This window comes from Channa argus, chromosome 11 (assembly GCF_033026475.1).
Source record: "Channa argus isolate prfri chromosome 11, Channa argus male v1.0, whole genome shotgun sequence".
Classification (NCBI taxonomy): domain Eukaryota; kingdom Metazoa; phylum Chordata; class Actinopteri; order Anabantiformes; family Channidae; genus Channa; species Channa argus.
In genome coordinates this window covers 682,939-697,839 of record NC_090207.1, presented here as the reverse complement: position 1 = coordinate 697,839, position 14,901 = coordinate 682,939, and the positions used below count along the sequence as shown (strand labels likewise).

At 39.9% G+C, this 14,901-nt stretch overlaps 2 protein-coding genes across 2 annotated transcripts; one reads left to right on the top strand and one right to left on the bottom strand.

The window, feature by feature from the left end:
* Positions 1 to 25: 25 nt before the first annotated feature.
* Positions 26 to 8,455, top strand: mak16 (MAK16 homolog (S. cerevisiae)). Its single transcript, XM_067520471.1, has 10 exons — positions 26 to 202; positions 871 to 920; positions 1,609 to 1,718; positions 3,188 to 3,252; positions 3,502 to 3,653; positions 4,242 to 4,296; positions 4,370 to 4,444; positions 4,871 to 4,987; positions 5,090 to 5,155; positions 5,430 to 8,455. Exons 1-10 carry the CDS (start codon positions 188 to 190, stop codon positions 5,619 to 5,621), a joined length of 897 nt encoding a protein of 298 aa, XP_067376572.1. The 5' UTR covers positions 26 to 187; the 3' UTR covers positions 5,622 to 8,455.
* On the bottom strand, positions 7,808 to 14,873 carry LOC137135837 (ras-related protein Rab-14-like). Its single transcript, XM_067520479.1, has 8 exons — positions 14,718 to 14,873; positions 14,182 to 14,240; positions 13,572 to 13,625; positions 12,864 to 13,041; positions 12,521 to 12,587; positions 12,083 to 12,170; positions 11,957 to 11,987; positions 7,808 to 11,800 (listed from the first exon to the last, which is right to left on the bottom strand). The coding sequence occupies exons 2-8, from the start codon at positions 14,231 to 14,233 to the stop codon at positions 11,623 to 11,625; spliced, it is 648 nt and encodes a 215-aa protein (XP_067376580.1). The 5' UTR covers positions 14,234 to 14,240; positions 14,718 to 14,873; the 3' UTR covers positions 7,808 to 11,622.
* Between the last annotated feature and the right edge of the window lie 28 nt (positions 14,874 to 14,901).

The following is a 14,901-nucleotide window of genomic DNA, read 5'->3' as shown; positions in this document are numbered from 1 at the left end:
AAGTTTTCAAATATCGCGATGTTTCCTCACTTCGTGATTTCGTGAGTCTGGTCCATGCAAACAGAAATGGTGGCTCTCTGACTGTCCATGTGGCTTTGAAGACAGACAAACTTCTTTATATTTGTGTAGCTCCGATTTATTGTGAGTAGCGAGTAAAGGCGGCGAGCAGCTCTGTGACGGACTGAAAATGCAGCACGATGATGTAAGTGTTCAAATCGACTTAAAACCAAGCTTTAAATGTAACGTTACTCCAGTAAGTGATGCTAACGTTAGCTCAGCGCTAACCATTGAAATTGTGTAAATTGTAAATGGTCTTAATTTGAATATACAGCGGTTATTTTGTACTAATAACACGCCGACAGAGATGTAAAGTTAAATCAGTGTTTGAACCGCTTCAGCCTGAGCTCATTAGATCCAGTTTTACTGTCAAACATCAAACCAACCTTTGGTGGAAAAAAACGACTTTTAAAGTTAGTTTTGTGTAGTTCTCAGCTGTAACTGTCACAGCTTGAGACGAATCACCGATTAGTATAAAATGTGGATTTCTGCTTAAAACTGTTAAGTTTGCTTCTTTATCTTGTGGAATTGAATGGTAATGTTATTAGTATTGTTATTACTGTATTATTAATGCTGTACTGGAGAATGTTGCCGCAGCTTTTTCCAGTGGGAAGAATGAAGCTGGTTGTTATATTTAGCACCTAAATCTCATCCGTCTGCTACTTAACAGCAAAGGCTTTTTGATGTGTGTTGTATTTTATTTAGGTAAAGGGAATATTTTCAAAGGTACAGTGCATTAATATAAGAGTATTGTGCTTTTTGGCTTCTGGTCTTAACTGAGTGGATGTTACATGTTACATCTGCTTCCTGCAGGTGATCTGGGACGTTATTGGAAACAAGCAGTTCTGCTCCTACAAAGTGAAGTAAGTGTCACACTGATTACAATACTAAGATGAGGTCCACTGTTCCCTGGATTTTCTTTGCAATTACACACTAATGTTTCTGTCTCCCACAACTCTTTCTGTTGTGATTAGAGCTTGTTTGCACTGCTGTGTGAAGAACTAGTACACAGCACGATTCTCCAAGTGGGATGTGTGTGTGGTCAGAGAGTGTGCAGTAGACACAACATGACACAATGTATGGGGAGATCAGTGTGTTGTTTACGGCCCCAGAAGCAACACCAGTGTCCTGATAGAAACATTGTCAACGCCCAACAATTGTCTCACTGCAAGTCCTCAGGACAGTGACTTGATCTACTCACACATGGGCTATTTCGAACATATTCCAAATTTTGTAGTAGGGGGCTCTGGGATATGTTCGAATGTACAACACATGTCCAATGTTAGCAGACGTAGACTGAGCTGGAGAGACTTTTGTAAAGTATTGGGTTCTCCCAGGAGGGGCTGGGGTATCTGGACGACCTCACTGTGACTCGACCTTTGATAAGTGGCAGAATCTGAATGGATGGACCTCAGGACTAATGTTTGATGGTGTTGAGTCTCTGTACGGCACAGCTGCATTAAACAAACCCAACGTTTCCGCTCTGAGAGCAAAGAAAATGAGCCGGAGGTTTTATTCTGTCTTGTTTTTCTCTCTCATCCTTCCCTTCAGGACGAAGAGTCAGAACTTCTGTCGTAATGAATACAACATCACAGGACTGTGTAACCGCTCGTCCTGTCCTCTGGCCAACAGCCAGTACGCCACCATCAGAGAGGAGAAAGGTGAAGTCTTTCAGTCCACTAACTGTAAATTATTTGTAGTTGGGGCTGCACCTAACCATTCATTTTTCAATTAATCTATTATTTCCTCATTAAGCTCTTTTTTTTTTTCAATGAATATAACTATATGGCATTTAATTTTACAAAAAATTTAAATTCAGTCATTAATTTTTCAATATTTTATTAAATCATCTTCTCTTTAAACAAACAGATATGACACAATCTGCACTGCAGGACTTTATTTGCCAAACAAAAACTAGTCGAGTCTTTACTGCTGATCTGTGTTTTACTGACTAGTTCCATGGAAGTTCAAGGAAAGTGATGCAATCTACATTTAGCAATTCAACAACAAAATAACTCAATTAGCAGAGCTGGCAGATCCCCATGTTGTTTGTTCTCTGCTTCAAATCCTCCCATATACCATAGATTATTGCAGTCAAGGTTTTTTTTTAATTTATGCACGATTTCCTATGATTGTATTGTCCCACCCACAGGTTGGACAGACCAGTACTCCTATGTTTTGTGCAGAATAATTGTGAAAAATGAAATCATTCTGATTCTGTCAGCTACATTCTGTCATGGCAAAAATGACAATATCTGGTCTCAGACACTCAAGTGTGATCAGTAAAGAAGCTTCAGCATTTGATAAGCAGCTGTGAGCATGAAGTGACTCTGGGTCACTACAGTGTGGGATGATCTGCTGTTAGACAATAACTGACCTTGGAGCAGTTCTGCAAACACTATAAGACAAAACATGGATATGAGACAAAGTCTGAACAACATTTTAAAAGTACACTGAGTACAAGTTGCTATTATAACTATATAAAAAGTAATTATTTAATCAGACTTATTTTTTCACGTGACACGTTAAAAGTTGAGTTGAACAACTTGTAAACTGTTTTCTTAGCAATTAACCAACATGTTTGTTGTGGTGAACACATGACGGTGGATTTGAAACTGTGGTCACAGCTGAAATGATCACTTTTCTGCACGTGATTGTTTAACGAGCGTTTGGATCATTTCCTCCTATAGATCGTTAATTTACGGAATGTTTTTACTCGGGTACCCGAACAAACACTGATGTAACTTTGACTCTTTGACTCTCAGACAGGGACATTTGCCTGAGCTCCATCATCAGTCAGACTTTCTTATTGACTGATGTCTTGAAGAATTCATATCCAGTGATGTCAGAACACAAACATTTATTTCTTCGTGCTCTAGTTAACCTTTAACAACTGAATACACGCTCTGTGAGCTCAAATCTTTGTGTCCCAGGTGCAATTTTAGTTTCCTCAGGACAATGAGACATTAATTTAGGCCCTGTTCAAGAAGCGAGGACGCACGATATGTAAATTGCTGTATTTTCATAATTGATTATGTTGACATGTCGCTCCACCCCATTTGTGATAAAGTACAGGCAAATGTGAAGCAATGACTAATACAGCGATTTAACAATTGTCTTTTTTCCTCAGGTCAGTGTTTTCTCTACATGAAGGTGATTGAACGAGCAGCTTTTCCTGCAAAGATGTGGGAGAAGGTCAGCATCTCTTTGTCCTTGTTTAATTCACATGTAGAATCAGGGCTTCACTTTTAGCTACAACATGCTGTAAAAAAACTGCCTTAGAGCTTCAAACATTTCAGTTTTTACTTTTAAGCAGTTGGTGTTTTCATTTAGATTTGTATAATGTAAAATAAATCGGCCACGTTTAAGAAATGCAGTACCTGTTCTTGTTGTTGAATGTTAAACGTTACTGCTTGTTAACATCAAAGTTTTTTTTATTTACAGGTGAAACTCAGTAAAAACTATGAGAAAGCTCTGGAACAGATTGATGAGAATTTGATCTACTGGCCTCGATTCATCAGACACAAGTGTAAACAGAGATTCACCAAAATCACGCAGTACCTGATCCGCATGCGCAAGCTGGTGCTCAAGAGACAGTGAGTACTGTGGTCAAGTATTACAACATACTGCATCAAGTAAAAGCACGGGGCAAATATTATATAATAAGTATATTAAATATTATTACTGATGCTGTTTCCACAAACACCTGGAGTCTAAAATCTGCTCAATATTACTTTTAAAAATTAGAAATATTGTATATAACAGACAGATGACACAAGAAGCACTGAGACGGTTTTGACATATTCTGTATGCATGTGTCCTTAAATAAGACAGGGACAGAAAATAGTCCTTCCACCATGAATCCTTCACTTTGCTACACGGGTGTTTAGGGACGTGTGGAACAACAAAACAGAAGCTAAGAAGTGAAAGTTGCTTTTGCAAAGAACCTGAAAAAAGGAACCAGACTTTAATCTTATCCTGAAATCAGCAGAATGACACTGATGTATCAACTTTGTTTTTTTTAATGATTTAGTTTTGGTTCTGTTTTTTTTTCTTGGCTAATTTGGCATTTAGGTCAGTTAAAGGTTGGATTATGCACATGGTGTAAAAGTCACATTCACATGGAAATGTCTGTAATTGAGGAAACACTGGACACAAGATTGATGTTTGATTTCTGTTTGTAGGAGGAAGCTTGTTCCTCTCAGCAGGAAGGTGGAACAGAGAGAGAAGAGGAAGGAGGTGAGTTAAAGTCCACGCAGGGAGAAGCACGATGTCAACGTGATTACTGACCGTCTGTGTCTCCTGTTTGTAGGAGAAAGCTCTGATCGCCGCTCAGCTGGACAACGCCATCGAGAAGGAGCTGCTGGAGAGACTCAAACAGGGAACGGTACGACGGGCTTTATCATATCAGAGTGCAGCATTTGATCACATCTGATTTTTCACATCCCTTTTTGATTCTGTGCATATGGTTAAGTTTTTATTTTACTACAGTTATTATGCTAATAAAGGTTAAATAATATTAGTTATGGCTTAAGAACCAGTCACCAAACTGTAGTAATGACATATCCAACTAAACCATAGACATAGTGCTGAGCCCCTCACTCATTCTGCTCCTCACCAGGTGAAAATAAATCTTTATTCTACCTTTTCCTTCTGTGAAGCTCCTAACATTACTGAAGGTGAACTGGTTCTTACTCTGCTGCAGGTCACAGAAACTGCAACTTCCTACTGTGTTTTTCTTTTCTTTTTTAAACAAACTGTATTGAGTTCAACTGATTGTCGGATAATGAAAAGTTGTGTCATGTCTTTTCAGTACGGAGACATCTACAACTTCCCCATCCACGCTTTCGACAAAGCTCTGGAGCAGCAGGATGTGGAGAGCGAGTCAGATTCTGAGGAAGAAGAGGAGGAGGAGGAGGAGGAGGATGAGGTGATGAGGGATTGTCTCATTATGTTCAGTGTTCTTTATCTGAGTAGAAGAAGTGACACTACTACAGTTCTGCATTTGAAACCTTGATGGTTGCGTTTGCAGGACGTTGGGAAGCGAGAGTTTGTGGCAGAAGATGAAGTGGAAGAGAGCGACCTGAGCGACTTTGAGGTAAATCTCTGAAGAGAGATTGAAGCTTGTTTAACTCCAACACGTCATTATCGTGTGCTTGTTTTGTTGAGGAAAAGCTTGGTTCTCTTGTTCAGAAGTTTATTTTGCTGTTTAACCTTTAGCAGTTCAGAGCGTTGATCAGACAAAACTTGGTGCTGCTTTAACAACCAGTCAATGAATAAAATGCTCAGCAGGTTAATTCATGATGACGTTTTAGCCCACGTGTGCAATCGGACATGTTTTCATCTGAATGTTGATTTGTTTCTCCTCTCAGGACATGAACAAACTGAAGACGAGCAGCGACGAGGAGGAGGAGTCGAGTGAAGAGGAGGAGCAGACGACGAAGGCCTTCAGGTCTAAAGGCAAATCTCCAGCCAATGGCTCGGTGGCGAGGAAGAAGCGGGCGTACGTGGCGATCGAGTACGAGCATGAGACAGAGCCCGCCCCTAAGAGCAGAACCACGTAGTGATGTCACAGACCCTCAGCTGTCAATCAGCACCGTGAGAGGAGGACACACACTGAGGATGACTTCAGCCCGGTGACCCTGGGTCCTCACAGGAGGTGGTTTTTATCTCTGAAGCTGCAACACTGGGTGTTTCTGTTCACGTTTCAGGTTTTTCACATCAGTCTCGGGTTTGGGTGGTAGGACAGGTCTCTGAGACAGCTGCTTCCTGCACTGCTCTCTGAATGTTGTGTAGAGAAGAGCCAGACTATTAGCATCCATGCAGCAGGTCCTGGGGACAATCATCCTGTGTCAGTCTGCTGCCTTGGTAATAGTCTGGACCCCCTGGACATGACCTGGTCTCCTCCTTGTGGAGGCTTTAAAGGACAGGTTCACAATTTTTAAACAGTCTGGTGTCCATATGAAACGCAGATCAGGTTTTACTGCTATAACCATTCCTCATGTTCGTTCTTGTGATGGGGGCCAAACCCAGAGTCGTCTTCTGAAGTTTATGTGCAGACAGTAAGAGGCTTCAGTCACGTTGGGTCTAACTCTTCCAGAGCTTCAGCCTTTTCTTTATACAGAAATACCTCTTTTTGTTCCTATACACTGTCGCTCAAAGCAGAAACAGAACTAGACTCTGAATAAAGACCAAATTTTAGGAGACGTCTACATGAATAATTAAACTCAGCGCTGCAAAGAAAATGGACTGTGGCTCCTGGTCCTCAGCCCTTCTATGAAAAGCCCTTAAGCAGCCAGTATGAACAGAAGGAATCATTGCAGCCAGTAAAACTCTGAAAACCTAAAACCCTAAAATAACGTGAATATATTTGCATATTTAACCAGTCACTGGAACAGAAAATGAAGTAGTAGTTGCAGCTTCTCAGGGAAAAACCCCCTCAGCTGAATCGACGTGCTGCTGTCGGCTTTGTTGTCAGGGTTTTTCCTCACTGACACTTTAAAGAGACTCATCTTTATATGAGTGGAAACAGGACACATCTGAACTGGAGTGGATCCTTCAATCATCCAACTAAAGTGACTTTTTCTGCTCAACAGTTATGTAAAACTGCTCTGTTCTGTTTTGTTAAATATCAAACCTCAATAAATCAGCTCCTGAAATCCCAACTTCAACTTGCTTCACACGTTCCTGTTAAATGTGCAGTTTTACAAAAACAATAAACCAAAGAAACTGAAAATAAAGTTGGGATATTCTAAAATGTTATATTAGATCATTTCAACTTCTCAGAATATTACAAGAATCAAGTTGAAATAATAATTCACCTAATATTCTAATGGCAATAAAAATCAAGATTAAGATTATTATCAAGATTATTCTAAAAATGTCCTGATGTGTAAAGTATTGTAAGAATAATGTTTTTATTACTCAGAATATGGACTTTAATCGTAGGATTTTTTTCCCCCTCATCCTGAATATATTTTTAGTACAGTTGGGTGCAAAAGTTTGCATCTGCTTATTTTATTTTATTTTTTGTCAACATAACATTCAGTGCACATTCTGTTGTGCAAATGTTGTTTCATTAGAAAGGGAGATGCAAACTTTTGCATCAATTTTTATTTTACCGCCTCAGAATTCTTATACACTCTTTGACCCCTTTTGTTACTTCTAATCATGAAATATCATTTGTTCTAGCTGGATGTGCGTTATGATGCCACGTTCAGGGTTCAGTCTGAATCCCCTTACTCTGACAGAAACCTGAAGGGGGTCGAAGTTAAATCCATAACAATAAATCATTCAAAAAAAATCTAATTAGTGCAAAGGTTTGCATCCCGCTGAATGGGTTAATGAAATATTGCCTTTAGTTATGATTAAAAGAACATCCAACTGTTCCGTACTGCATTTTCACATTGAATTATACAATTCTTATAATATTCTGACTAATCCTGTTCAAATTTAAAAAAAATTTTGTTGTTTCTTATATTTTCAGAATATCTTGACTTTATTTGTAAAGGTTTGTACAAAAGCTCTGCACTGACAAAAATTGAGATTTGATGTCCAAAGTAACAAAGTAAAGAAACTTCCAGTTTATCTTGTTGGTAAAACTGGTCACTCTGAATTTTCTAAAGTATCAATAGTATCAAGAAATTGTGACATAAGGTTCCATAGATTCAGTCCTAGAATATGGGTTCATTTTAAAGAACCACAGTAACATGTTGCCGGCACTAAAATCATTTCTCAGCATAGTCACCAGCACATTTACAGTATATATTTATACTTTATTTACAAATAAGTGAATCCCCATGGTCGTACAATGCAAGATACAGCTGAAGAAAATTGACAGATTTAGAATATAAATAGTCAAGAGTCATACGAAGCATGTTTGTTAGCAAACAAAATCAACAGACGTTACAGAAAAGCTCAAATGTACAGAGCCTGTTACAGCCATTGAACGAGGATCAAACCACATATTTCACCACTTATTCATATTTATTCATTACCTCCATCTGGCTGATTAGTTTAACAATTTAAAATGTAGTTTTTGTTACAAATACACCCAGTAGCTGAAAGGGTTTGGATACACAAGAATTTGTTTTAGAAAGAAATGTAGATGTTGTGTGTATCTATGAACTGTTTTGTGTTGTGTTCCACCTGATTATTGTTAATGCCTCAAAATTGTGAGTTTCAGAGCAGAACCAGGATTTAATAAAAGCAGATGATGTGTGGTAACACTGTGCGGACAGACGGCTCTTTTGAATGGTTTTTGTTTTCCTTTGGCGAAGGAACCTTAAGGCAGCGGTCAAGACTAAACTTTTAAGAATATTTACGTCATTTTTCAAGTGTTCAGCTGCTGTTAATACAGCTTTTAATGGAAGTGATGGGAGATAAAATCCAGAGTCGTGGTTTTGTGCAAAAATGTTTTCATGTTTGAACTTAAGGCTTCCAAAGTCTTTTTAATACTGAGTTCCCTCAGTGCTTCTCTGCAGAGCTGCAGTGGGAGGAAAGGAACTAAAAGAGGGGAACACGCTGACTCTAACTCAGACGTGTCATGAACTTCAGTTAAACTCTGGAATGTAATTTTACACAAAACAAGGACTGAATTTTGTCACCAACATTTAAAGAGCAGTGGTCATCGATTACATGAAGGACAATTACGGCAAAAGTGAACGTTCACCTGACGATCGACACAAACATCCTGAACTTCATTCTACTTTCTGAATTCAGTGTCTCCTGCTTGACATATGAGACACGTTTGCTCTTTGAAAACGTGTTAAACTTTAAAAATGCATCAACCACAAATAGTTTCATTAAAGACGTCCAACAACAGGTTATACTGGCTTTAAAATAACAGGATCTCACTGAGACTCCAGACCAGAACCCAAATTGTCCCAGAGGACAAGGAGATGAAAAGCAAGCGGGGCAGGACAATTCCTTTCCCCATGAAATGCAACAGTAGTTGTTTAAAATCCAAATAAATGTTATTTAAACGTCCAGAGTCCCAGAAGCGACCAAATCATTTTTACCATTACATTTTTTCCACAATGTATATGTAAAGTTTTACTTATAAAAAAGATTAACTGTTTTAGGTAAAATCTTCAACTTGGAATGTCAAAATTAACCAACTTTTCATAACTTTGATTTAAGATTTTCGTTGTTTTAATGAATAACAAAGCCTCAGAGCTGATTTAGAGTAAATCCATCTTTAATCTATCAGAAAATTGGAATTAAACTATGCATCAGTCACCTTGTTGGTTTTTTTTTTAACCTACAGGCCACAAAAACAAATACCGCAGCTTTAAAATAAAGAACTAAAACTATCTGAGCTACATTGAGGATGTTGTTCTATTGTTGAAGATAGTTAAAGCTGGAATGTGTGGAACAAAATTTACTGATGGAGCTGGTTCATGCAGAGCCAGAATTATCCACTAAACACAGTTTGTTTCTTTAACGTTTAATCATTGTGTTGGTGAAACTGGGGGAAACTTAAGTACATCAGGATATTAAAGCTTGGGTATTTTGATTTGCCCTGGAAGTAAGAAGTTTTTTTTGGAAGGCATCATTGTTGAGTTCCAATAAATGCACCTAAATGTACCTATTTAGCAGATCTTCCAAATGTTGTCTCACTTTGACAGAGCTAATACTTAGTTTACAATCTGCACTATTATAATGAGCTACATGTGATGCTGTAATCAACCAGAAACAAGAATAAAGTATAATCCCAGCCTCCCGTTACAAAGAAAACCAAACCAACAGAACGAGCAGGAATTACAAAGATCTACATCATTTCTGCCCTAAAAATCAGCTCAAGACAGAGGGATGCAAGCAACTGTCACCTGGTGGAATGTGATTATACTGTGTGTGTGTCGCTTTGGGGAAAAGAAGAAAACCGGGATAAAAATCTACCCAGAACGTGATTCACTGACATTCTGGTTCAGGTAAGTCTCCGTTTTACCTTCATTAATTAGTTGCTGAATCTCCCACAGTCATCAGTCTGAGCTATGGATTAAAGTACCACTGACTGCTGGGTAAATATTTTAGATCTTTTCAGAAAAAGGCAAAGTGCAGCACTGCAGTGATGGTGGGTTTAGTTACTGGATGTAGTCAGAGTTCCTGTCAGTCAAAAGTCTTTCCAGGGTCCTCTAGGTTCTTAGAGACCTGGGCCTAAGTAGGTCTGGGTCCAAACAACATTCTTGTTTATGTTAGTAATCTTACTTTGTAGGACAGTCTTACTGTCCTCAGGCATGTCCTTCTTTTGAAAATGGTTTTGTATGTTGGATTATCAGGGGTTAGTTCTGGAACAGTTTGACACCATGACAACCCCTAATGCTTTGCATATATCTGTGTGCATGTGTGGACCTCTACCTACAGAGATCCTGGTACGTGTGATGCTACGTTCTGATCTTTTCCGGTTGGGATTAAAGCAGTTCTCCAGTGATTTGGTAGGACTTGCCTCACGCACTAGTTAGAAGCATCGTAAAGCTTCTTGTATTGCACATAAATGAGGTCGGGGAATTTGCAAGAGATAATAAAGAGCAACATAGGCCAATGGAGACCTTTCAATCAACATTACAAACGTTGGTCTACGTGGAATGAATCAGCAGTCCACATAGAACAACTGATGGAATAACAAAACCAAACAATCTGTCAGGAAGCTCAAAGGGCAGCATCAGGCACTGCGTCGTGGAAACTCACGTGTGATGAAGTAAGAGGAGGCATGAATTCCAGCAGAGGAACAAATGTTTCCTGTGAGGAATAAAGTTTACATGTGCTGGCAACTCCAACTGTGCACTAAATGATAGTGGATCACAAACACTTTACAGCAGATCACATTAGGTGAGTGTTGGGAAAGGGTTTCCTGGTGCTGGACTAAGCACTGTCCTATTCTGGGTTTAGAATAGTCCAGCTTGGCCTACATTTAGGAGCAGCCAAGCTTTAGTCTAGAATCACATGGCTGTCTTGTGATGGTTTAGCACTGTCCTCCTCCCAGGTCAGAAGGAACCAACACTGGCTGAAGTTTGGGTTAAGGGAAGTTTTAATTTGGACTGGGTGCAGTCCAGTTTGAGCTCAACATTTTTTTTATTTGAAACAAAAGAAAGATTCTTTCTTGGTATTTGGAGAAGAGGCTGTTTTGCATTCTGTATGAAGATAAATCAGATTTAACTGCGTCACTTTGTAAAAACCTATGTTTGATGTACCTCAGTACGAACTAGCACAGTGAAGGAGCCAGAGCGACAAATAGTGGGATTAATTGTGTTGACACCATATTCCACTTTAGGTCTGGCCTGTTCAACATTAATGCAAATTTGAAATGCTGCATAGTTTAACCAACGCTGGTATTTGTCTGATTGGGTGGCTGAATCCCGTTTTGGGTACTAACCTGAGGTCTGGCTTTGACAACAGGTGGTTGGACTGTGTTGCTCTTTGTTAAACATAATCCAGCTAAATACTGGTTGATGCACTGGGGATGGAAGATGCATGTTAGTGCCTGAAGTACAGGAGATCTCTGTGGACGCATCTGTCTGTCTCTGTCCGTCCTGTGTTTGATGGGTGTGTAGTTTCTGTCTGTGGTTAGCAGCTGCAGCCCTCTTTGGCCGGTTGGCTGTCGGCATTAAGGCGGCCTCCCTGTGGCGCTGACGGTTTGTGCTGGACTCCAGACTCAGCAGCATTAAGGTCCAGACTGCCATCTTGGATGTTTTGGTAGATCCTCTTAGCCGCCTCCAGGAAGGCCTCCTCCACATTTTCCCCTCTGGAGGAGAAACACAGGAGAACAGGTTGATACCAACAGGAAAGTTCTACAGCATGATTGGTTTAGAACCCGTGTTTTTACAAGGACACCACCCATTACTGACAGGAACACTGGGTGTGATGAATGGTTACTAACCACTTTTGTGTGTGTACTTACGTTTTAGCACTGGCTTCTAGAAACAGCAGACCTGATCAATAACAGAGATGAGAACCAGTCAGACTAATGTCAGGATTTTATCTTAGAATCCATGTGAATGTGTCTCTGCTCACACAGGCTCCTCACCATTCTCCTCAGCAAACTGTTTGGCCTCTTCGTACGTCACATCTCTCTGAGCCTCCAGGTCGGCCTTGTTGCCGATCAGAATGATCACCTGAAACACAGCGGTATTAAAGCAGTCTGACCAAAGTCAAAGTGTTTGTGTAGTTTTCACTTTCACAATAAATGATCATTGTGAAAGACACTTTATAACCTTTGTGATTTAATGTTATATACAGAACGTAAACACTGAGATTAATAGTGTTTCACCAGCCGTCTGATCACATGTTTGTACATGTTGCACAATCATCTAGAAAAAATAAAGCCTGGTAAAAGCTCTATAATAACAAGCAGAATTATTGTGGATGTTTGCCGGTGAGATGCCTCAGCAGAGCGTCTAGTCTCTGATTCCACCAGTTGAACCAGTAAGAAATATTTGGTTAAAGACGAGTCAGAAACACTCACCGTGTTTGGGTTGGTCAGATTTCTGGCATCTGTCAGCCAGCTGCTCAGGTGATTATAAGTACTTCTCCTGAAGAGGAAGAAACAATTATCAAATTCAGAAACCCAAACAAACAGTGGATGTTAAATTTCATTTCTCTCTTTATTCGCTTTGTGTCTTGTGTTTAAGTGCTTCTCTCACACACACACAGCGAATGACACAAAGACAAAAATTATGCTTTAAAATAGTAATACGAAAGTCAGAACTATGACTTCTGAACGTGTCATCTCAGGTTTATATAACACCTGCTGTGTTATATAAACCTGAGACTCTATTCAGACACCCACCCACCACCCACATCAGTACCTGGTGATGTCGTAGACCATGAGGGCCCCTGCAGCCCCTCTGTAGTAGGACCTGGTGACAGCCCTGAACCTTTCCTGACCAGCTGTGTCCCAGATCTGCAGCTTCACCTTCTGACCGTGGACCTCCATGATCCGCGTACCAAACTCCACCCCAATAGTGTGAGGACAGTCCGCCATGACTAACACACACACACACACACACACACACACACACACACACACACACACAGTATCAGTAATGTAAACATTAGCACTGAAAACACCGGGGGGGGGGGAAAAAAATACAGCAATTTAGGAGTAGCTGGCTCCATTCATGAGTTATGAGACAAACGTTTCTACTCCTCCTCCAAAGAATTCAGACCCCCAGACTAAAAGAAACTCTCTGCAGTCATTTTGCATTTTTTCATTCTTATTTTGTGTTTGTCATACTCATTTTCAGTCTCTGCTTGTCTATTTCATCCGTTCCATCTGGATATTTTATGATTGGATACAAAATAAGCTCTGGATTTATTAAACTCTGACATTTTCCTTTAATTTCCAGTTGATTGACTAATTGATTTATGGAGTAGTTGCCGCAGCTTTAAAGCTGGTATTGGACTGATATGTGCAGAATAAAGGTTGGATTCCTAATTGAGTCTTATCACACAAGACTGGAGGTTTCTAAAACACTGCTGTCTCAAGCCAAACAGAGAAGGACAAAAGAACTCACATTTCTTCTCTGTGAACTGATGCAGCAAGCAAGACTTTCCTACTCCCATATCACCTGGATAGAGAGAAAGAAAAAATAATCACAGTAAAACATAAGATCAGCTTCAACTGTTGAGAACAAATCAGAAGCACTTCACATCTACTGGGTGAGAGAGGCGTCGAGAAGAAGCTTCAGAAGTTCACTTAGGTTCACACGTAGACAGCGGATCTGACACAAAACAATGAAAATGTGTTTTGAAGTGTTGACTGACAGCTTTAATTTGAATGTTTGGTGAAAAATATTAGATGAATATAAACTGAAAAAGACCTGAACATTAGAGAATTCTTTATTTATGAGGCACATGTGGAACCAATCTGTGTTAGAGTTGTACGTTGGTGTTTGCAGAATCAGTTTGTTAAACAATGTTTAAATATCAGTCCAAACTAATGTTACCTCTGTACTGCTACTTCTGAAAGGAACGTCCAGTTCTACAGCACGGACTTGGTCCTTAAATTGTGTTACGACATTTTTTAGTCAAGGCTTTTTACTTGAGCACTGAGCTTGTAAACTCGTGTCACCTCTGATTTTACTCCGATAAAGCAGGTGTAATAATCCAGGCCGTGTTACTCACCGATGATGATGTATTTAAAGATGTAGGAGTAGTTGTAAGGTGCGGCTGTCATCTTGATGCTGTCACGAGACAAAAAGAAAAGACGGACATGTTGTGATTTAAATTAAAAGTGTGATCCACGCCCTGAGCTGACTCGGTCTCACTTTAATCCTCTCTGTGGTTAAACAACACGATTACACTCCGTTTAATGCACTAACAAAAACAAAAGGAAGAAGCCGGCTAGGCTAATAGAGCTAAAGCCCAAAGATCGAGCTCAGCTTCAGCCTGTGGCGCTAAACACCGTGACAGTCATGCTTCATAAGAGCAGGCATCTGTAGCATTAGTATCAAGCCCCATCAGCTGACTTCCCTCTGAGAGAAAACCACTAAATTCCTTCTGTTAGCTTAGGTTGGCTAAGCGGCTAACAGTAGCAGCCCTGTCAACGCCTTGCTAACAGCTAACAGCTAACAGCAGGAGGCCACTTTTGTCAAGACTCACAAAACGCATCAGAACATTAACTACACATTCAATCCCTGTTATATATCCGGTGGCTTTACCTTCGGTCCGTGTGTCTGTGTAACCTGTTCGAAGGATTAAACTGCTAGTTAGGTGGGTAGTTATCTTTGTTAACTGGTTAGCCTGCTTGAAGCCGTAGGGCCGTCAGGATCGCTTTCCCCTCTTCCGTGATTTTTCTTCACTGGCCAAAAAAACGTGTAACTTCGCAAGATTTACAGGTTTCTA